Source organism: Rhinichthys klamathensis, unplaced genomic scaffold (genome assembly GCF_029890125.1).
Source record: "Rhinichthys klamathensis goyatoka isolate OS25496 unplaced genomic scaffold, OSU_Roscu_1.1 h1tg000450l_1, whole genome shotgun sequence".
NCBI classification, from domain to species: Eukaryota; Metazoa; Chordata; class Actinopteri; order Cypriniformes; family Leuciscidae; genus Rhinichthys; species Rhinichthys klamathensis.
In genome coordinates, this window is record NW_026606943.1 from 71154 (window position 1) to 96066 (window position 24913).

Here is a 24913-nt window from a genome sequence, read left to right on the forward strand (position 1 = left end):
CGTCAGACTCAGATGAAGAAGCTGCCATTGAGAAAAGAGTCTGCGTGTGGGAAAGATGAAGGAGAGAAACTGAGTGAAGAGAAGAAAGAGGATGGAAAGATTTATAAACTGATGTGACTCTTACGGACAGCTGAAGTCTGGGTCTATTTGCAAAGCAGTATATTTAGTAAATGAAGAAAAACAACAACTCTGAAAAACAAGAAAGTGCCCCAAACCAAACCTGACATGGACATACACTGAACGAGGGAGAAAACAAGGAACAGGTGGAACTAATGAGTAACAACACATGGGTAACTATGGCAACTAAACACAGGTAAGCAAACTAAACTACAGATACAAGTTGTTAGAGATCTACAGGGAGAGGAAGAATATAGTTTAATATGCTGCAAGTCACTTTTGATAAAAGGCTCTGACAAATGTGTGAATGTGAGGATTTGATTTTAGCACTTTATAGAACATGATCGAAAAATACTCAAACTGCAAAAACTGATGCTCTTCCTCAGTATTTAGTTTTCCAGCACAAATATCTAAACATTCTTAAATCAGGATACGTTTACTGGAGAAGCAAAATGACTGAAGATATTAAGTCTTGTTTACTGAAAAAAAAAACATGAAAATGAAGTGAGTTTGTGTTTAAAACCAGAACTAATATCTGTCAGCGGCGGAGTCACAAAAATAAACTTAATTCAAAGAGAAAAATAGATGATTTTTCTGACTCCACTGACAGATATTAGTTCTTGTTTTAAGCACAAACTCACTTCATTTTGATTAATTTTAATATCTTAATATCTTCAGTCATTTTGCTTCTCTAGTAAATGTATCTTGATTTAAGAATGTTTAGATATTTGTGCTGGAAAACAAGACTAATTAAGAAAACTTTTATTTATTTTTTTGCAATGGATGTGCTGCACTTTTAAATGCATTATTGTTAATGATGTATTTAAATAATTTAAATGAGTGTTATACACATATTCTGCAGCGTTGTGATTCTGTCGTGGTGTGGCGTGAGATTGATTTTTTCATGGCAGATTATTATGTATTTATTTGCCATTTTGTTCACACAGCTGCAGTTTAAAAGGAACAAGTAAATATTGAAAGATGTTTCTGTCCTGAAGCAAACTGAGATCAGGAATAATCAGGACCGTGTGTTCATGTGAGACGACGGTAAATTAACACACAAATAGGATTTTAAAAGGCCAAGCGATGGAGGAATATCCAGACATGAGTTCAAAGGCATAAAACATTCGACTGGTCATTCAAAATATCTAAAAAATCAGATGTTTTCCATCGAAATGATCCGCCCAGCAGGGACCAGTAAAGCACATAGAATTACATCAGTGAAGCTGAGGAGAGAGAGAGAGGAGGAGGAGGAGAAGAGAGAGAGAGAGAGAGAGAGAGAGAGAGAGAGAGAGAGAGAGAGAGAGAGAGGAGGAGGAGAAGAGAGAGAGAGAGAGAGAGAGAGAGAGAGAGAGAGAGAGAGAGAGAGAGAGAGAGAGGAAACATTCTTAAAGTATGAGGAAATTTTACTGCTTTCTCTCTCCTCTTTCTCCCTCTCTCTCTCTCCTCTCTCTCTCTCTCTCTCTCTCTCTCTCTCTCTCTCTCTCTCTCTCTCTCTCTCTCTCTCTCTCTCCTCTCTCTCTCTCTCTCTCTCTCTCTCCCTCTCTCTCTCCCTCTCTCTCCTCTCTCTCTCTCTCTCTGTTCTTTCTCTCTCCTCTTCTTCCCCGTCAGTCAGGAGTTTCCCAGATCCGTGAGGAACAGCGTCTGACAGGAGTGTGTGAAGAAGCATCAGCGGATCTGCAGGTAAAACCTTCTACTCTGTCCATCATCTAATAATACTTGCACTTGATATTAACCCTCTGATGCCTGCGGTAATACATCACAAACTTCAGTAATCTTTAAGAGTTGCACATCTGTCCACAGCAGCTCCTATTCAAACGTGTTGAATTTACATTTGGTTCAAAAGTTTGGCGTCAGTGTAGTTTGTGACGGTAAAGATATTTATAATGTTACAAAAGATTAAATTTCAAATAAATGTTGTACTTTTTAACTTTCTATTCATCAAAGAATCCTGAAAAATACAATGTATTACAGTTTCCATGGAAATATAAACTGTTTTCAACACTGATAATAATCATAACTGTTTCTTGAGCATCAGATCCTCATATTAGAGTGATTTCTGAAGGATCATGTGACACTGAAGACTGGAGTAATGATGCTGAACATTCAGCTTTGATCACAGGAATAAATTACACTTTACTGTATATTCACATAGAGAACAGCTGATTTACACTGGAGTAATATTACACTGTTTTACTGTATTTCATTTTTTGTCAAATAAATGCAGCCTTGGTGAGCTTTCTGAAACATTAACACATCTTACCGACCCAAACTTTTAAATGGCAGTATATGTACTGTATGTTATCACCAATAAATGTAATATGGTAAAAATGAGAGAGTTGGCAGACGCTCTTCTGAGGTTTGGATTGAATCTCAATCCCAGTTTTCATCTCGTCAGGGAATCGTGATCATGTGATCTCTGGCTATTACACTTTTATTACCAGAATGTGCAGCTTATTACAGTCTGTCTAGACTGTTCGTATGGGCTTCTGACTTCTGGAACGATAAAGAGCAGTCCAGAAGAGAAACTGTTTTAGGAGATTAGAGAGATCGAGCTCATTTGAGGGTAAATTGAAGATGACGTTTGTTAATGAAGGGAAATGATGAGATGGGAAGGAAGAATCATCAAAGACGCAACCGCTGAAATATTCAACAGTCCAGTCAGTTTTATGTGTATTTCACAACACATGCTGTTTAAAAGCAGTTTTACAGAAGCTGAACCGTAAAACCCTCCTGTGTGAAGAACGACGGATGGTGAAAGTGTAGAGAGAGTCAATGCATGAACTGATCAACTGTTTACCTTCAATGCAATGCAAGTCGCTTGGGATAAAAACATTAACGTGTATTTCAATTAGTAAAAATGATTTGTAACATTTTTAGTAACAACACAAATGATGTAATTGTCTGTTTGTGAAATCACACAGATTAATGTTTATGAATATTCTATTGAGATAAGAGCTGCTTTTATAGATGGTTTTGAAACAGTGATAATCACAATAGCAGAAGACATGAATCCTCTGCCAGTTCAAGTCAAACCTCACAGCTCCTCCTTATCTATCAGTCGCAGTCTTCATATCTTTATGCTTCTCGTTCAGTCCTGAGGCGTAATGTGATATTTCCCCTTCAGCTCCACGCTTGTGTTTTTCACCATCACCATCATCATCATCATCATCATCACTGAGAAAAGGCCTGCAGATTGCCCTTTATCTGACCTGCGCCTGACGACCGTCTCTAAGCACAGGCAGATGCCATAAGGCAAGTGTGTGTGTTTTATTGATGTTTAAACTGACCATGAAGAGTGACATGAGTCTGACTTAAACCACACAGGAGGAACTGTAACTTCACTGTGGTATTTTCTCCTTTCTCAGCTCAAGATTCAGAGACGCATATAAGCTACTTACTGCTTTGTTTTTACTTCCCAAAATCAGCGTGTTTGAGATGCCGGATATGATGGTTAAGCACTGGAACGCTGTTGTACGGAAAGACTCAACCAATGACATGAATTATCTGGCCAGACCGAGATTTTACATTTCACCTTATCAAGTACATTTCGAGTATCAACTTTATCTCAGATGTTTGATCTTGACTTCCTTTGGAGGAAAAAAAAGACTTGAGTGTTTAGGGCAATTAAACGTCCTGCAAAAACATGTTGTTCTTCATCAGTGTTTCTGTCTTGTTTTCCAGCACAAATATCTAAACATTCTTAAATCAAGATACATTTACTGGAGAAGCAAAATGATTGAATATCATCAAAAAAATCATGAAAATGAAGTGAGTTTGTGCTTTAAACAAGAACAAGTATCTGTCAGTGGAGTCAGAAAAAATAATCATTCAAAGGGAAAACAAGATGATTATTCTGACTCTACTTGTTTTAAGCACAAACTCACTTCATTTTCATGATTTTTTCAGAAAGCAAGGCATAATATCTTCAGTCATTTTGCTTCTCCAGTAAATGTATCTTGATTTAAGAATGAAGAATGTTTAGATATTTGTACTGGAAAACAAGACAGAAACACTGAGGAAGAACATCATGTTTTGCAGTGTATGGTGTGAAATCATGTCCAAACGCAACAGTTTTATAGTTTAACGTGACATCAAAATCTTGTTTCCCTCTTTATTTTCACAGGTAAAGTCACTGATATCAGAACTGCGGCTCACTGCCATTTTCACCTGTTTAAATTAATTTTAGCAGGAAAGGATCGTGATATTTACTTTCCTTGGTTTGATCTGGCAGACACTGGAACTTCTCTGGTCACAGACAGTGTTATTTAAAGTCATCATGGAATTAATGTAGACACTGTTTACTCTCTTAAAGGGGTCATATAATGCCATTTTTGTACAAGCTAATATGATTCTTTAGGGTCTAAATTAAAAGTTTGTAATATACTTTAATTAAAAATTCTCATTAGTATTGTAAGAAAACACTTATTTTACCTGGTCAAAAACAGCTCTGTTTTCAGCACGCCGTTTCAGTGCATATGACTTTAAATGATAATGAGCTTTGCTGACTCCGCCCCTCTGTTCTGTGCGTACACCGTTTGTAACACAATAACACAATAACCACGCGTTGTTCATTATAAACGTGGGATTATGAATTATATTGAGAACGTTGTACATAGAAAACATGCTGTAATGTACCCTGAGTGTAAACCGACGCATTCATCGTGAAGCATGCAGCTGGCGATTTGCAAAGATTATATAAATATTAATATAAAGATTAATAAAACGTTACACTCACTTTAGTTCTTCTGAAGGTTCAGCAGGAAGACGAATAGGTTCCGATCCTTTATTCAGGTGCAGCTTCTCAGCAAAACCAGCTTTACACTGATCCTCGTTTATAAAGCAGTCCACTGAGAAATGATTCGGCAAATATGAGAGCATTGACGTTGCTCGTGGGGAATATTCCCTTCGAAAACAAACTCAGCCACTGCGTCTTCAGCGGTTCGGATTTAGGAACATTAAAATGACTGCTGTGTTCGTTATTGCACCCAAGAACAGAACACCACAATTGCTTAGACGCCATTCTGCTCATAGACAGTGCTCCAGCATATCAACAATGACCGCGCCGGTCCGCGCACACTATGATTGACAGGACGAGCGAGGGCGGGTCTGTGTTGAATCACAAGCTGTCAATCAACAATCGCGGGAGGGGCGTCCGTTTTATTGACGTCACAAAAACGAACGGCTCAATTTGAGGCAGGGGAAAACATATAAGGAGATTAAAACAAAAACACTGGATGGATTTTTATCATTATATGATGGTTGTGTACAGGCACTGCCAACACACATTTCAGTACAATCAACTTGTAAAAGTGCATGTACCATTATATGACCCCTTTAATACATGTTCCTGCTCTCATTATGTGTCATGCATCGAAAAGATGAAAATGAAAATTTCATCAAAATGAAATCGGTTCTGAAATGACTTTCAACAGTCCCTCTCATAAACAGTCACCTCAAACCATCCTGAAACTGGAAAGTAAAATGGGTTGCAAATGCTGTGTTTAGATGGCTTTAACTGTACACACATATATGGTGAATGTCTAACCTGATATTCTGTTTGTTTGAAACAGGTCGGACAGATGCTTGAAGAGAAGAAGAGTTAGACATCAGCGGTTCATCTGCAAAAACTGAATCTAAATGTTTTGAGTGCTGATCTGAGTATAATAAAAGACCTTGTCGTTTACGAACAACACATCATCCATTGATTTTGGAGATGTTCCTCTTAAACATGGTGTTTGTGTTGGCATTCCTGCTCCTGTCTCCTCCAGTCCTCTCATCGGGAGCTCAGGATCTCAGATCCCAGCCGGTGAAGGTCATTATCTCGGACACATGTGTTCAGGACGGGTCTGGAGAGAAAGAGATGCTCCTGGAGCCTGGGTCTCCTCTGGTCCTGACCCATCGGATCCGGCTGGTGTCCGGCTCGAGCTCGGACACCGGCTCTGGCTGTCAGTGCGAGCTGGACTTTGCAGCGTTGCGGGAGCGAATGGAAAGACTGGAGAAGGAGGTGTCAGATCTAAGGGAGAAATGTGGAGGTCCGGATGGATGCTGTTCCTCCCAGCAGAGCAAAGGTGAAGCCTTCCTGAAGGAGACCAATCCCAGACCCATCCCAGACCGATTCCAGACCCATACCAGACCCATACCAGACCCATCCTAGACCATTCCCAGACCGTTCCCAGACCTTTCCCAGACCCATCCTAGACCCATCCCAGACCTATCTCAGACCCATCCCAGACCCATCCCAGACTGTCCCCAGACCGATTCCAGACCCATACCAGACCCATCCCAAACCCATCCCAGACCCATCCCAGACCGTTCCCAGAACTTTCCCAGACCGTCCACAAACCGATCCCAGGCCGATTCCAGACCCATCCCAGACCGTTCCCAGACCTTTCCCAGACCGATCCCAGACCGATCCCAGACCTATCTCAGACTGTTCCCAGACCCATCCCAGACCGTTCCCAGACCCATCCTAGACCTATGTCAGACTGATCCCAGACCCATCCAAGACCGATCTCAGACCCATTCCAGACCCATTCCAGACCCATCCCAGACCGTTCCCAGACCGTTCCCAGACCTATCCCAGACCCATCCCAGACCGTTTCCAGACCCATCCCAGGCCCATCCCAGAACCATCTCAGACCGATCCCAGACCTATCCCAGACCTATCTCAGACCTATTTCAGACCGATCCCAGACCGATCTAAGACCGATCTCAGACCGATCCCAGACCAATCTCAGACCTATCTCAGACCTATCTCAGACCCATCCCAGACCTTTCCATCAGAGCTGTAACTGTAGTCAAAGTTTATTTATATAGCACAATTTATACAGCCGAAGCTGACCAACATGCTTTACAAAACATAATAAAACAAGAACACGTCAGACATGGAGAAGAGACACGTAGAAATTAAAACAGACAAAATTCCTAAAATACAAACCTAAAAACATTGCCCAAATTACTGATTATTAAAAGCAAGTGAGTAAAAGTAGTTTTTCAGCTGTGACTTGAAAATTGACAAGTCAGGTGCAGATCTAACCTGAAATGGCAAAATATTCCATAATTTAGAGCCCGCAATAGCAAAGGCATCATGACCTCTTTTGTTTTAGTCTGAACTGTGGGATAGATAAAAGGTTCTGTGTCCCTGATCTAAGACCTCTGGAAGGATTGTATTGCACTAAAAGCTCAGAGAGGTAGGGGGGAGCCAGGTTATTTAAGCACTTGTAAACAAATAGGAGAATTAGGAGAACCTTAAAGTGAACCGGCAGCCAGTGAAGTAATGCTGGGATTGGTGTAATATGATCATGTTTGCGAAGACCGTCAAGGAATCCAATCCTAAAGGATCCCTAAAGGAGATATTCAGTTCTAATCAAATGATATCCTCCCAGATAAACTGACTTTCCTGGGGGGGTTTTTTGTTTACTTTTCAGAATAGGATTCCAGATTCATTAATTATTCAGCATTGGTTCTGTTGTTGCTCCACAGGTTTGGTCTGCACCACCGGTCGTCCCGAGACTGACGAGTGTCCCGATGACTGCAGTGACCAGGGCCGGTGTGTGGACGGGAAGTGTGTGTGTTTCCCAGGATTCAGCGGGCCTGACTGCAGTGTCCCGGACTGTCCTGGAGACTGCAGTAACAGGGGCCGGTGTGTGAACGGACAGTGTGTGTGTGACCCGGGCTTCTCTGGGCCGGACTGCTCTGGGAAAACATGTCCGGAGAACTGCAACAACCGCGGCCGGTGTGTGAATGGGAAGTGTGTGTGTGACTCTGGATTCGCGGGTCAGGACTGCTCTGTGAAAACATGTCCTGATGACTGCAGCAAACGAGGACAGTGTGTCGATGGAAAGTGTGTGTGTGAGAGCGGGTTCACAGGTCAGGACTGCTCGTCCAGATCGTGTCCTGGAGACTGCAGTGACCGGGGCCAGTGTGTGAACGGACAGTGTGTGTGTGAGAGCGGCTTCACGGGTCCGGACTGCTCGTCCCAGGCCTGTCCCAGTAACTGCAATAGCAAAGGCAGGTGTGTGAACGGCAGGTGTGTGTGTGAGAGCGGCTTCAAGGGTCCGGATTGCTCGTCCAGCACGTGTCCTGGAGACTGCAGTGACCGGGGCAGGTGTGTGAACGGCAGGTGTGTGTGTGAGAGCGGCTTCACGGGTCCGGACTGCTCGTCCAGCACGTGTCCTGGAGACTGCAGTGACCGGGGCAGGTGTGTGAACGGCAGGTGTGTGTGTGAGAGCGGGTTCACAGGTCCGGACTGCTCGTCTAGATCGTGTCCTGGAGACTGCAGTGATCGGGGCCGGTGTGTGAACGGACAGTGTGTGTGTGAGAGCGGGTTCACGGGTCCGGACTGCTCGTCTAGATCGTGTCCTGGAGACTGCAGTGATCGGGGCCGGTGTGTGAACGGACAGTGTGTGTGTGAGAGCGGGTTCACAGGGCCCGACTGCTCGTCCCAGGCATGTCCCAGTAACTGCAATAGCAAAGGGAGGTGTGTGGATGGGAAGTGTGTGTGTGACGTGGGCTTCTCCGGTCAGGACTGCTCCAGCAAAACCTGCCCGAACAGCTGCAGTGACCGGGGCCGGTGTGTGAGGGGCCGGTGTGTGTGTCGACGGGGCTTCACGGGGGCCGACTGCAGCGAATGCCAGTCTGGGTTGACAGGGGAGAACTGTGACACCGGTAAGTGATGCACTGTGAATATTACTGTATTAGTACTGAAATTATAGCAAAATCTCTCAGTGTGTCTGGCCAGACAGAGGCCTGCTCAGAAATAACATTTTCAAAAAAAAAAAAAAAAATCTGTGTGGGATTTTTCATTTGATCATTTTACAAAAATTACTGGAACATTACTTTTTGAATGGTGCACATTTTAAAAACAACTAGTAAGTATAAAGGTACATAGAGTGCATCCTGAAAGTATTCACAGCACTTCACTTTTTCCACAATTTGTTATGTTACAGCCTTATTCCAAAATGGATTAAATTAATTATTTTCCCCATACTGACAACGTGAAAGAAGTTTGTTTGAAATCTTTGCAAATTTGTTAAAAATAAAAAACAAAAATCACATGTACATAAGTATTCACAGCCTTTGCCATGATACTCACCATGAGGAACTGGGAGACTAGTCAGGATCGAGGGAAAGATGAGGAACTGGGAGACTAGTCAGGATCGAGGGAAAGATGAGGAACTGGGAGACTCGTCAGGATCGAGGAAAAGATGAGGAACTGGGAGACTCGTCAGGATCGAGGGAAAGATGAGGAACTGGGAGACTCGTCAGGGTCGAGGGAAAGATGAGGAACTGGGAGACTCGTCAGGATCGAGGGAAAGATGAGGAATTGGGAGACTCGTCAGGATCGAGGGAAAGATGAGGAATTGGGAGACTCGTCAGGATCGAGGGAAAGATGAGGAACTGGGAGACTAGTCAGGATTGAGGGAAAGATGAGGAACTGGGAGACTAGTCAGGATCGAGGGAAAGATGAGGAATTGGGAGACTCGTCAGGATCAAAGGAAAGATGAGGAACTGGGAGACTCGTCAGGATTGAGGGAAAGATGAGGAACTGGGAGACTAGTCAGGATCGAGGGAAAGATGAGGAATTGGGAGACTCGTCAGGATCGAGGGAAAGATGAGGAACTGGGAGACTAGTCAGGATTGAGGGAAAGATGAGGAACTGGGAGACTCGTCAGGATCGAGGGAAAGATGAGGAACCGGGAGACTAGTCAGGATCGAGGGAAAGATGAGGAATTGGGAGACTTGTCAGGATCGAGGGAAAGATGAGGAACTGGGAGACTAGTCAGGATCGAGGGAAAGATGAGGAACCGGGAGACTAGTCAGGATCGAGGGAAAGATGAGGAACTGGGAGACTCGTCAGCGTCGAGGGAAAGATGAGGAACTGGGAGACTCGTCAGGATCGAGGGAAAGATGAGGAACTGGGAGACTCGTCAGGATCGAGGGAAAGATGAGGAACTGGGAGACTCGTCAGGATCGAGGGAAAGATGAGGAACTGGGAGACTCGTCAGGATCGAGGGAAAGATGAGGAACTGCGAGACTCGTCAGGATCGAGGGAAAGATGAGGAACTGGGAGACTCGTCAGGGTCGAGGGAAAGATGAGGAACCGGGAGACTCGTCAGGATCGAGGGAAAGATGAGGAACTGGGAGACTTGTCAGGATCGAGGGAAAGATGAGGAACTGGGAGACTCGTCAGGATCGAGGGAAAGATGAGGAACTGGGAGACTCGTCAGGATCGAGGGAAAGATGAGGAACTGTCAGGATCGAGGGAAAGATGAGGAACTGGGAGACTCGTCAGGATCGAGGGAAAGATGAGGAACTGCGAGACTCGTCAGGATCGAGGGAAAGATGAGGAACTGGGAGACTCGTCAGGGTCGAGGGAAAGATGAGGAACCGGGAGACTCGTCAGGGTCGAGGGAAAGATGAGGAACTGGGAGACTAGTCAGGATCGAGGGAAAGATGAGGAACTGGGAGACTCGTCAGGATCGAGGGAAAGATGAGGAACCGGGAGACTAGTCAGGATCGAGGGAAAGATGAGGAATTGGGAGACTCGTCAGGATCGAGGGAAAGATGAACTGGGAGACTCGTCAGGATTGAGGGAAAGATGAGGAACCGGGAGACTAGTCAGGATCGAGGGAAAGATGAGGAATTGGGAGACTCGTCAGCGTCGAGGGAAAGATGAGGAACTGGGAGACTCGTCAGCGTCGAGGGAAAGATGAGGAACCGGGAGACTAGTCAGGATCAAGGGAAAGATGAGGAATTGGGAGACTTGTCAGGATCGAGGGAAAGATGAGGAACTGGGAGACTCGTCAGGGTCGAGGGAAAGATGAGGAACTGGGAGACTCGTCAGCGTCGAGGGAAATATGAGGAACTGGGAGACTCGTCAGGATCGAGGGAAAGATGAGGAACTGGGAGACTCGTCAGGATCGAGGGAAAGATGAGGAACCGGGAGACTCGTCAGGGTCGAGGGAAAGATGAGGAACTGGGAGACTCGTCAGCGTCGAGGGAAAGATGAGGAACTGGGAGACTCGTCAGGATCGAGGGAAAGATGAGGAACTGGGAGACTCGTCAGGGTCGAGGGAAAGATGAGGAACTGGGAGACTCGTCAGCGTCGAGGGAAAGATGAGGAACTGGGAGACTCGTCAGGATCGAGGGATGGATGAGGAACCGGGAGACTCGTCAGGGTCGAGGGAAAGATGAGGAACTGGGAGACTCGTCAGCGTCGAGGGAAAGATGAGGAACTGGGAGACTCGTCAGGGTCGAGGGAAAGATGAGGAACCGGGAGACTCGTCAGGGTCGAGGGAAAGATGAGGAACTGGGAGACTCGTCAGCGTCGAGGGAAAGATGAGGAACTGGGAGACTCGTCAGGGTCGAGGGAAAGATGAGGAACTGGGAGACTCGTCAGGATCTCAGACTGTGGCGACGGTTCATCTTCCAACAGGACAACGACCCTCAGCACACAGCCAAGATAACACAGGAGTGGCTACGGGACAGCTCTGTGAATGTCTTTGAGTGACCCAGCCAGAGCCCAGACTCAAACCCGATTGAACATCTCTGGAGAGATCTGAAAATGGCTGTGCTCCGACGCTCCACATCCAACCTGATGGAGCTTGAGAGATCCTGCAAACAAGAATAGGAGAAACTGCCCAAAAATAGGTGTGCCAAGCTTGCAGCATCACACTCAAAGAGACTTGAGGCTGTAATTGGTGTCAAAGGTGCTTCAACAAAGTATTGAGCAAAGGCTGTGAATACTTATGTACATGTGATTTTTTTCGGTTTTTATTTTTAATAAATTTGCAAAGATTTCTAACAAACTTCTTTCACATTGTCATTATGGGGTATTGCTTGTAGAGTTTTGAGGAAAATAATTAATTTAATGCATTTTGGAATAAGGCGAGGAGAGCAGTGACGTGTGTCTCTTCGGCTCGATAAAGACCATTCTAGCTGCAGCATCTGGATCAGTTGCAGAGGTTTGACTGATGCTGGAAGACCAGCCAGGAGAGCATTACAATAGTCCAGTAGTCCTGTAACATAACAAAATGTGGGGGGGGAAAACGCTGTTAATACTTTCGGATGCACTGTATGTAAAGCACACAGATAGAGGACCGTCTGGACATCAACCACAGCGAACACGAAGCCTCTAGCTGGAACTCTCTGGCGCCACCTTGTTTATGCTCTATGAACTTTTGAAAATTCTTTATTATTCTGATTATACAAGTCAATCGCACCATATAACATTACTTTCTGTCATGACAGGTTTTCCGCCACATTGAATATTTCAAACTCCTCGTCTTATTTCCGGAATAAATGTTTTAGTCTTTCACAGCCTTTAAGAGTTTAAAGCCGTAGATAGATCAGCTTTACAGACACTTTAAATAGCGCCTTTATATTCCATATGAAATAGCCTGCACATGCGGTGTGTCTGTATTAGAGCTGTTGGGGAATGAATACAGCAGTAACGGGACACACAGCACTGCAGTTGCTGCTTTGAATGTAAGAGTAAGTGTGTATGTGTGTGTGTTTTCTCCAGCGCTGTCGGCCGTGTCTCGTCTCAGCACCAGAAACATCTCTGAGTCCTCCGTCACACTGTCCTGGACTCCAGCAGCCGTGCAGTACGACACCTTCATCATCAGCTTCACCAGCACGGTACGTGCACACACACACACAGACACACACACACACACACACACCTTCCTCATCAGCTTCACCAGCACGGTACGTGCACACACACACACACACACAGACACACACACACACACACACACACCTTCCTCATCAGCTTCACCAGCACGGCACGTAGACACACACACACACACACACACACACACACACACACACAGCTGCATGTCACGTGACACACGGGAACTCACTGAGGGCTGGTCATGTGATCTCAGCATTGATCCTGCTGCCTTCCTCAACAATAATAGCAAATATCAATAGATTTAAAGATGAAGGATGAACTTGACTTTCTACATATACAATCAATATACAATCATAATCACACATACAATAGTCATTTTAAGGATGAGATTCAAAAATGATGTTTTTCCTCAGTGTTTCTGTCTTGTTTTCCAGCACAAATATCAAAACATTCTTAAAATAAACAGTCAGAAAAATAAACTTCATTCAAAGGGAAAACTAGATTATTTTTCTGACTCCACTGACAGATATTAGTTTTTGTTTTAAGCACAAACTCACTTCATTTTGATTGATTTTAATATTTTAATATATTCAGTCATGTTGCTTCTCCATTAAATGTATCTTAATTTAAGAATGTTTAGATATTTGTGCTGGAAAACAAGACAGAAACACTGAGGAAGAACATCATTTTTTGTAGTGTATGCATTTAACACAGAAATATATAACTGCCTTAAAATAATGGATTGTGAAAAATGATATATTTTTTTAAATTACATTATTATTTTAATTCAATTAAATTGACAATTTATGCATAATAGTCCAGGACAGACCTTTTTGATTTAATTAATATCTCAGTTTTTACTGCAAAACCGTAAATGAGAACCAGCCGCTGTTCTCTCCTCTTCTGATAATGTCCGGTATAGAGAGTGTTTTCCTGCTCCCACAGGAGCCCGAACTTAAATCTGGCTAAGTATCTTTTCCAAAGGAAAAACAAATAAAATTTTACATAGACATAAAATGAGCTCAATGGCGATGGAAAAACAAGCTATGTGCTTTGGACCGAAAGCCTGCTTTGATTTACAGCCGTCTGAATGTTTAGTGCCCATCTCAGCACGCTGAAGCCGCACACACACGGTCACACACTTTACAGGGAGCCGCAGAACACACACAGCACGTGCCAACACCAGCGCTCAGTCAGTCGCCTCAACGTTATTGGAACTTCTTTTCAGTGTTTTGCAACCTAGTCAATGCACAGCAAATGTGATGCTACGCAAACTATGTTGATCTGATTTATTACGGGCATTGTCACTTTTTGCTGGCAAAATCCTTTGTTTAGATTCATTTGTTGTGGCTTCAAGCTTCCACTGCATGTGAGCCTGACCTTGTGTTTACGGGTGTTAACGAAACACACAGACGATTGACGGATATATGCAGTTTCAGGAGCGCTGGTTATAATGGTCTTGAAGTGATGCTTCAGCTGAGTTTGATGGCCTGTTTCTGTCAGTAATTGTGCTGGGGTGATGTAAGCGCTATCGATGAGTGGAGCTTCAGGAGAAAACTGTGATGTTAATGCACAAATATGCAGAAAACATGCTGGAACTCTTATTTTTGCATGCAATAGTATTTGAAGCGCTTCAGTCTAATCCGCAGCTCTAAAGACTTCAACCCTAGTAATCAAACAGACTCACTGCTGACGAGGAGTTTGAGATGATTCGGGTTCGGGTTAGGGTCAGCATCGTGTTGCTTATGGGCCGCTATTAGAAATGTTTTTTTATATGTTGGCATCACTTGATATTGGATATATATCAGCTAATAATGGATATTTAATTGCCTCTGCTCATTTCCCCTGTTTTCACATTTAGATGTACTTTGCTTTTATCTAATGCTCAATTTAAGTTCATCTTGAAATACATTTGTAATTTAATAACACTGGTAAATGAATATCAGTTTTTCATACTCTATATTGTTGTAAGGCCTAACTTTGCATAAAATAATTTATTTATTTATTTTGGCAAATACTGTAGAATTAATTAATGAACATTCATATGTTATTCACCATAACATGAAAATAAACATTGGCTTATTAGTATCAGGCAGAATTTTAAATAGTTGTTCATCCCTAGTTTCTGACAGAAAGTAATGCAAAATTAATACCACAGCACTTTTGAATGCTTGATTCTGGTTGGTTGTAGGGATGTCCCGATCAGGTTTTTTTGCCCTCGAGTCCGAGTCGGAGTCATTTGATTTTGAGTATCTACCGATACCGAGTCCCGATCCGATACTTATATAATACATAAAAAAAGAATAAAGAAGAGAGAAAAAACAGATTTACATTTTACATTTACATTTATTCATTTAGCTGATCCAGGATGTTCCTTATTTTTTATTTAATTCACCTTATTTTAGCATTCAACAACTATGTTAACAAACAGAGCACTTCTGTGAGGTAGCTTGAACAATCAAGAAATAAATAACATAAAATCTTCACTTTTGGACTTTAGTGCAACAGTAAATATAGAAAAGGTCTAATATAAAAACAAATAGCTCCTCAACTTAAAATACAAAAACAAAATGTAAACAAAAAAGCATGTAAACAAAAAAAAATGTTTTAAAAGTGTATAAAAAAAAAAAGAGAATATATACATAGGGGTGTAACAGTTCACAAAATTTGCGGTTCGGTTTGATACGATACAGCAAAAAGAAAGAAATGCCAGAGAAATTTCTATTTATTAAAAGAAAAACTATTTTTAAATAAGTTTGAGTTTTCCTACATCTTGAAACTTTCAGGTTTATAAATGGGGGTAATCTTTGAAGTATGAACAAATAATGTGTTGGTCATCACATTAAAAATAACATTTAAATATATATTTATATAATATTTGAGTTTTGAAGTGCAACATTAAATCCATGTTCATTCACGGCACAATATTTCTCCTGGTGTCCACGTCAGCACTTTATGATCTAATAGAGATCTACGGTTAATAACGGAGAAATGTGAACGCTTCTCACTAGATCTCGCAGCGATGTTATTACTTCAGTGGCGAATTCAAATGTTTTCTCCACTGGATCTCTTAGCGCTGTGTCGCTTGATCTCGCGCTTCACAGATGCTGCTGGTCCGATAAAGGGTCCGTTAAGCACAATATAATGAGAAGCGCAGTTTCGTTCCGCTTTCATTACGTTCGCCATTTGATGTTGCGCAACGTTGTGGTGATCGCGCCAGCGCGGATTTTGTCTGCAGGAAAAATGGTCCTAGGAATCGTTCGGTTTGTATGCGTCCGAACCGGAAGCCTCGTACCTAAACGGTTCAATAATTACGAATACATGTACCGTTACACCCCTAATTTACCCCTAATTAACCCCTAACTCCTGATCGGGAGGTAACGTCCGATTCCGATCGAGTCTGAAACCACGTGATCGGGCCCGATTTCCGATCGCGTGAACGGATCGGGACATCCCTAGTTGGTTGGTCGGTTGGTTAGTTGGTCGATCAGTTGGTCGGTCGGAAAGTTAGTTGATTGGTCGGTAGGATAGTTGATCTGTCAGTTGGTTGGTCGGTCTCTCAGTTGGTTAGTTGATTGGTCGGTCAGTTAGTTGGTTGGTCGATTGGTCGGTCAGTTGGTCGGTCGGATAGTTAGTTGATTGGTCGGTCAGTTAGTTGGTTGGTCGGTAGGATAGTTGATCTGTCAGTTGGTTGGTCGGTCGGATAGTTAGTTGATTGGTCGGTCAGTTAGTTGGTTGGTTGGTCGGTTGGTCGGTCTCTCAGTTGGTTAGTTTATTGGTTGGTCAGTTAGTTGGTTGGTCGATTGGTCGGTCAGTTGGTCGGTCGGATAGTTAGTTGATTGGTCGGTCAGTTAGTTGGTTGGTCGTTGGTCGGTCAGTTGGTCGGTCGGATAGTTAGTTGATTGGTCGGTCAGTTAGTTGGTTGGTCGTTGGTCGGTCAGTTGGTCGGTCAGTTAGTTGGTTGGTCGGTCGGTTGGTCGGTCTCTCAGTTGGTTAGTTGATTGGTCGGTCAGTTAGTTGGTTGGTCGATTGGTCGGTCAGTTGGTCGGTCGGATAGTTAGTTGATTGGTCGGTCAGTTAGTTGGTTGGTCGGTAGGATAGTTGATCTGTCAGTTGGTTGGTCGGTCGGATAGTTAGTTGATTGGTCGGTCAGTTAGTTGGTTGGTTGGTCGGTTGGTCGGTCTCTCAGTTGGTTAGTTTATTGGTTGGTCAGTTAGTTGGTTGGTCGATTGGTCGGTCAGTTGGTCGGTCGGATAGTTAGTTGATTGGTCGGTCAGTTAGTTGGTTGGTCGTTGGTCGGTCAGTTGGTCGGTCGGATAGTTAGTTGATTGGTCGGTCAGTTAGTTGGTTGGTCGTTGGTCGGTCAGTTGGTCGGTCAGTTAGTTGGTTGGTCGGTCGGTTGGTCGGTCTCTCAGTTGGTTAGTTGATTGGTCGGTCAGTTAGTTGGTTGGTCGATTGGTCGGTCAGTTGGTCGGTCGGATAGTTAGTTGATTGGTCGGTCAGTTAGTTGGTTGGTCGGTAGGATAGTTGATCTGTCAGTTGGTTGGTCGGTCGGATAGTTAGTTGATTGGTCGGTCAGTTAGTTGGTTGGTCGGTCGGTTGGTCGGTCTCTCAGTTGGTTAGTTGATTGGTTGGTCAGTTAGTTGGTTGGTCGATTGGTCGGTCAGTTGGTCGGTCGGATAGTTAGTTGATTGGTCGGTCAGTTAGTTGGTTGGTCGGTAGGATAGTTGATCTGTCAGTTGGTTGGTCGGTCGGATAGTTAGTTGATTGGTCGGTCAGTTAGTTGGTTGGTCGGTCGGTTGGTCGGTCTCTCAGTTGGTTAGTTGATTGGTCGGTCAGTTAGTTGGTTGGTCGATTGGTCGGTCAGTTGGTCGGTCGGATAGTTAGTTGATTGGTCGGTCAGTTACTTGGTTGGTCGGTAGGATAGTTGATCTGTCAGTTGGTTGGTCGGTCGGATAGTTAGTTGATTTGTCGGTCAGTTAGTTGGTTGGTTGGTCGGTTGGTCGGTCTCTCAGTTGGTTAGTTGATTGGTTGGTCAGTTAGTTGGTTGGTCGATTGGTCGGTCAGTTGGTTGGTCGGATAGTTAGTTGATTGGTCGGTCAGTTAGTTGGTTGGTCGTTGGTCGGTCAGTTGGTCGGTCGGATAGTTAGTTGATTGGTCGGTCAGTTAGTTGGTTGGTCGGTCAGTTGGTCGGTCGGATAGTTAGTTGATTGGTCGGTCAGTTAGTTGGTTGGTCGATTGGTCGGTCAGTTGGTCGGTCGGATAGTTAGTTGATTGGTCGGTCAGCAAGTTGGTTGGTCGGGAGGATAGTTGATCTGTCAGTTGGTTGGTCGGTCGGACAGTTAGTTGATTGGTCGGTTAGTTAGTTGGTTGATTGGTGGGTCGGTCAGTTGGTCGGTCGGATAGTTAGTTGATTTGTCGGTCAGTTAGTTGGTTGGTCGGTTGGTCGGTCAGTTGGTCGGTCGGATAGTTAGTTGATTGGTCGGTCAGTTAGTTGGTTGGTCGGTCAGTTGGTCGGTCGGATAGTTAGTTGATTGGTCGGTCAGTTTGTTGGTTGGTCGATTGGTCGGTCAGTTGGTCGTCGGATAGTTAGTTGATTGGTCGGTCAGTTAGTTGGTTGGTCGGTAGGATAGTTGATCTGTCAGTTGGTTGGTTGGTCGGATGGTTAATTGATTGGTCGGTCAGTTAGTTGGTTGGTCGGTTGGTCGGTCAGTTGGTCAGTCGGATAGTTAGTTGATTGGTCGGTCAGTTAGTTGGTTGGTCGTTGGTCGGTCAGTTGGTCGGTCGGATAGTTAGTTGATTTGTCGGTCAGCTAGTTGGTTGGTTGGTCGGTTGGATAGTCGGTTGGTTAGTAAGTTGGTTGGTATAAATACCGAATTTTTTGGGGGGGTTAGAGATCCTGTACTATTTAATGGTCACAAATCAAACAGCCAATTTAGCCACACTGATCATGGGAAAGTGTCATTAAAGCAAAAGTGTGACAATTACAGTATACTGAGGCGAATACTATTATCAGATTCATGTACATTTTCCATTTAATATTTCAATCAGATCCCATACAGTATAATGTAGTTTGTATTAAATTATAAAATGTGGAAATACGTTCATTTAATGCTCTCAGACTTTTGTTCTCCTCTATACATTTATCTGTCCGTGTGAAACTCTCAATGTGATTTTCAAAAAGTGCAGTCACTTTGTTTAATTCTCATAGCAGAACTGTGAGAAACGTTCACATCCTCAGATTCCTCTACCAAACTCAGATCAGCGACCACACCTACAACAATAAAACTGATGTTTATTGGCCTTCGCTTACTGGTCGTCATAACATTACATACTAGAGAAACAGAGAGCAAAGGAAACACTGTAAAGAACAGATGTTTAAAAATGCTATCTGTAACAGTTACACTGAAAAGACAATGAAAAGTGCAGACAAGACACATTTCTACCACAAAAAACATGAATGGGGGGGTGTAAGAACGATGGAGAGAATTAGACTGATGTGTCAGAGGAATAAAGAGGAGGAAATGACAGTGAGCAGAGAGAGAGAGTTCATGCAGGGGAAGAAAAAAGCCATCAGAAGTTACAGAGAAAGAGAGACAGATGTGGGATGCATGTTGCTAGGGAACCGTAAACATGGTCAAAAACAGAGATGACATCACAGAACAGCTGCTGGACAACATCGACAGTCAATAACCAACACTGGCAACAATAACCAACACAGGTTATAATAACCAACACAGGCTATAATAACCAACACTGGCTATAATAACCAACACAGGCTATAATAACCAACACAGGCTACAATAACCAACACAGGCTATAATAACCAACACAGGCTATAATAATCAACACTGGCTACAATAACCAACACTGGCTACAATAACCAACACAGGCTATAAAAACCAACACATGCTATAATAACCAACACAGGCTATAATAACCAACACAGGCTATAATAACCAACACAGGCTATAATAACCAACACAGGGTATAATAACCAACACAGGCTATAATAACCAACACAGGCTATAATAACCAACACAGGCTATAATAACCAACACAGGGTATAATAACCAACACAGGCTATAATAACCAACACAGGCTATAATAACCACAGGCTATAATAACCAACACAGGCTACAATAACCAACACAGGCTACAATAACCACAGGCTATAATAACCAACACATGCTATAATAACCAACACAGGCTATAATAACCAACACTGGCTACAATAACCAACACAGGCTATAATAACCAACACATGCTATAATAACCAACAAAGGCTATAATAACCAACACAGGCTATAATAACCAACACAGGCTATAATAACCAACACAGGCTATAATAACCAACACAGGGTATAATAAGCAACACAGGCTATAATAACCAACACAGGCTATAATAACCAACACAGGCTATAATAACCACAGGCTATAATAACCAACACAGGGTATAATAACCAACACAGGCTATAATAACCAACACAGGCTATAATAACCACAGGCTATAATAACCACAGGCTATAATCACCAACACAGGCTATAATAACCAACACAGTCTACAATAACCAACACAGGCTGTAATAACCACAGGCTATAATAACCACAGGCTATAATAACCACAGGCTATAATAACCAACACAGGCTATAATAACCAACACAGGCTATAATGACCAACACAGGCTATAATAACCAACACAGGCTACAATAACCAACACAGGCTATAATAACCAACACAGGCTATAATAACCAACACAGGCTATAATAACCAACACAGGCTACAATAACCAACACAGGCTACAATAACCGACACAGGCTATAATAACCAACACAGGCTATAATAACCAACACAGGGTATAATAACCAACACAGGCTATAATAACCAACACAGGCTATAATAACCACAGGCTATAATAACCACAGGCTATAATAACCAACATTGGCTATAATAACCAACATTGGCTATAATAACCAACACAGGGTATAATAACCAACACAGGCTATAATAACCAACACAGGCTATAATAACCACAGGCTATAATAACCACAGGCTATAATAACCACAGGCTATAATAACCAGCACAGGGTATAATAACCAACACAGTCTATAATAACCAACACAGGCTATAATAACCACAGGCTATATAGGCTATAATAACCACAGGCTATAATAACCAACACTGGCTGCAATAACCAACACAGGCTACAATAACCAACACAGGCTATAATAACCAACATTGGCTATAATAACCAACACAGGCTATAATAACCAACACAGGCTATAATAACCACAGGCTATAATAACCACAGGCTATAATAACCACAGGCTATAATAACCAACATTGGCTATAATAACCAACATTGGCTATAATAACCAACATTGGCTATAATAACCAACATTGGCTATAATAACCAACACAGGCTACAATAACCAACACAGGCTATAATAACCAACATTGGCTATAATAACCAACACAGGCTATAATAACCAACACAGGCTATAATAACCAGCACAGGCTATAATAACCAACACAGGCTATAATAACCAACACAGGCTATAATAACCAACACAGGCTATAATAACCAGCACAGGCTATAATAACCACAGGCTACAATAACCAACACAGGCTATAATAACCAACACTGGCTTTAATAACCAACACTGGCTACAATAACCAACACAGGCTATAAAAACCAACACTATAATAACCAACGCAGGCTATAATAACCAACACAGGCTATAATAACCAACACAGGCTATAATAACCAACACAGGCTATAATAACCACAGGCTATAATAACCAACACAGGCTATAATAACCAACACAGGCTATAATAACCAACACAGGCTATAATAACCAACACTGGCTACAATAACCAACACAGGCTATAATAACCAACACAGGCTATAATAACCAACACAGGCTATAATAACCAACACAGGCTACAATAACCAACACAGGCTATAATAACCAACACAGGCTACAATAACCAACACTGGCTACAATAACCAACACATGCTATAATAATCAACACAGGCTATAATAACCAACACAGGCTATAATAACCAACACAGGCTATAATAACCAACACAGGCTATAATAACCAACACAGGCTATAATAACCACAGGCTATAATAACCAACACAGGCTATAATAACCAACACAGGCTACAATAACCAACACAGGCTATAATAACCAACAGAGGCTATAATAACCAACACTGGCTACAATAACCAACACAGGCTATAATAACCAACACAGGCTATAATAACCAACACAGGCTATAATAACCAACACAGGCTATAATAACCAACACAGGCTATAATAACCAACACTGGCTACAATAACCAACACAGGCTATAATAACCAACACAGGCTATAATAACCAACACAGGCTATAATAACCAACACAGGCTACAATAACCAACACAGGCTATAATAACCAACACAGGCTATAATAACCAACACTGGCTACAATAACCAACACAGGCTATAATAATCAACACAGGCTATAATAACCAACACAGGCTATAATAACCAACACAGGCTATAATAACCAACACAGGCTATAATAACCAACACAGGGTATAATAACCAACTCAGGCTATAATAACCAACACAGGCTATAATAACCAACACTGGCTACAATAACCAACACAGGCTATAATAATCAACACAGGCTATAATAACCAACACAAGCTATAATAACCAACACAGGCTATAATAACCAACACAGGCTATAATAACCAACAGTGGCTATAATAACCAACACTGGCTGCAATAACCAACACAGGCTATAATAACCAACACAGTCTATAATAACCAACACAGGCTATAATAACCAACACAGGCTATAATAACCAACACAATAATAACCAACACAGGCTATAATAACCAACACTGGCTACAATAACCAACACAGGCTATAATAACCAACACAGGCTATAATAACCAACACAGGCTACAATAACCAACACAGGCTATAATAACCAACACAGGCTATAATAACCAACACTGGCTACAATAACCAACACAGGCTATAATAATCAACACAGGCTATAATAACCAACACAGGCTATAATAACCAACACAGGCTATAATAACCAACACAGGCTATAATAACCAACTCAGGCTATAATAACCAACACAGGCTATAATAACCAACACTGGCTACAATAACCAACACAGGCTATAATAATCAACACAGGCTATAATAACCAACACAAGCTATAATAACCAACACAGGCTATAATAACCAACACAGGCTATAATAACCAACACTGGCTATAATAACCAACACTGGCTGCAATAACCAACACAGGCTATAATAACCAACACAGTCTATAATAACCAACACAGGCTATAATAACCAACACAGGCTATAATAACCAACACAATAATAACCAACACAGGCTATAATAACCAACACTGGCTACAATAACCAACACAGGCTATAATAATCAACACAGGCTATAATAACCAACACAAGCTATAATAACCAACACAGGCTATAATAACCAACACTGGCTATAATAACCAACACTGGCTGCAATAACCAACACAGGCTATAATAACCAACACAGTCTATAATAACCAACACAGTCTATAATAACCAACACAGGCTATAATAACCAACACAATAATAACCAACACAGGCTATAATAACCAACACTGGCTACAATAACCAACACAGGCTATAATAACCAACACAGGCTATAATAACCAACACAGGCTACAATAACCAACACAGGCTATAATAACCAACACAGGCTATAATAACCAACACTGGCTACAATAACCAACACAGGCTATAATAATCAACACAGGCTATAATAACCAACACAGGCTATAATAACCAACACAGGCTATAATAACCAACACAGGCTATAATAACCAACACAGGCTATAATAACCAACACAGGCTATAATAACCAACACTGGCTACAATAACCAACACAGGCTATAATAACCAACACAGGCTATAATAACCAACACTGGCTACAATAACCAACACAGGCTATAATAATCAACACAGGCTATAATAACCAACACAGGCTATTATAACCAACACAGGCTATAATAACCAACACAGGCTATAATAACCAACACTGGCTATAATAACCAACACTGGCTGCAATAACCAACACAGGCTATAATAACCAACACAGTCTATAATAACCAACACAGGCTATAATAACCAACACAATAATAACCAACACAGGCTATAATAACCAACACTATAATAACCAACACAGGCTATAATAACCAACACTATAATAACCTGCTTGGTGTCTTTAGATAAGCTGTAGACACACCGGCTCTCGGCTGGACCCAATCAGGGGCGGACTGGCCATCTGTGTGATCTGGAGTATCACAGAACGGCCGGTACTCCAGGACGGCCACCACCCGCCACACACACAGTCATCACCTGTTTTTCCCCCCCACTAATCTATTTCACACTCCAGTAGTGTAGGTGGCAGCAATGCACCTTTAAGTTGGATGCCAGCGCGGAGCATTATCAGCTCGGCCCAAAAAAACTGCGATCGCGGCCGAAGCAGCTGTGCGGACTGATCTCGATCACGCGAACATTATTACACAGAGTTGCGCGATCCACTGAGAAGCATTTCAATTATGTGCAGAATTCTCCATCTCTATTATAAACCCACAGATGGCTGTGATTTAAGCTAGTTAAAAGCCAGATTAAACAGCGCTGATATTCTCAACATCTTGACGCAGAAAAACAGGTGAAACATTGTTCCAAGAACAAACCAGTTAGAAGACATTTCACTCCACAACTTATGAATTAACTGTAACTTAGTAAAACAATTTTTTTGGCAGAAATGTGCCTGTATTCATATTAAAAATGCTGTTATATTAATAGTCATGTAGGCCTATAAATGTAGGCTATTCAATGTAATGCAGTAATGTTTTTGTTTAGAAGTTATGGCAGTTTATTTATTTATTTTGCATTAAATATTTATACTAAATGTTTATGCTACAATAGGTTTTTAGAGAATAATATATATATATATATATATATATATATTACAAATTTTTCAGGAATTGTTGAACCAGAATATCAAGATATTTTATTATTTCGCATATGATGGTGAAAAGTAAAAAAGTTAAAGTTAAAAGTAAAGGTAAAGGT

The 24913-nt window shown here is 42.2% G+C and overlaps 1 protein-coding gene across 1 annotated transcript in view; it reads left to right on the forward strand.

Moving 5' to 3' along the window:
• The first annotated feature begins 236 nt into the window (after positions 1-236).
• Positions 237-24913, forward strand: part of LOC130071650 (tenascin) — a 47886-nt gene continuing 23209 nt past the window's right edge. The window contains exons 1-5 of the mRNA XM_056236511.1: positions 237-313; positions 1729-1800; positions 5691-6188; positions 7603-8787; positions 12647-12762. Coding sequence (XP_056092486.1) covers positions 5834-6188; positions 7603-8787; positions 12647-12762 — 1656 coding nt within the window. The 5' untranslated portion in view covers positions 237-313; positions 1729-1800; positions 5691-5833. The remainder of the gene's footprint in view (positions 314-1728; positions 1801-5690; positions 6189-7602; positions 8788-12646; positions 12763-24913) is intronic.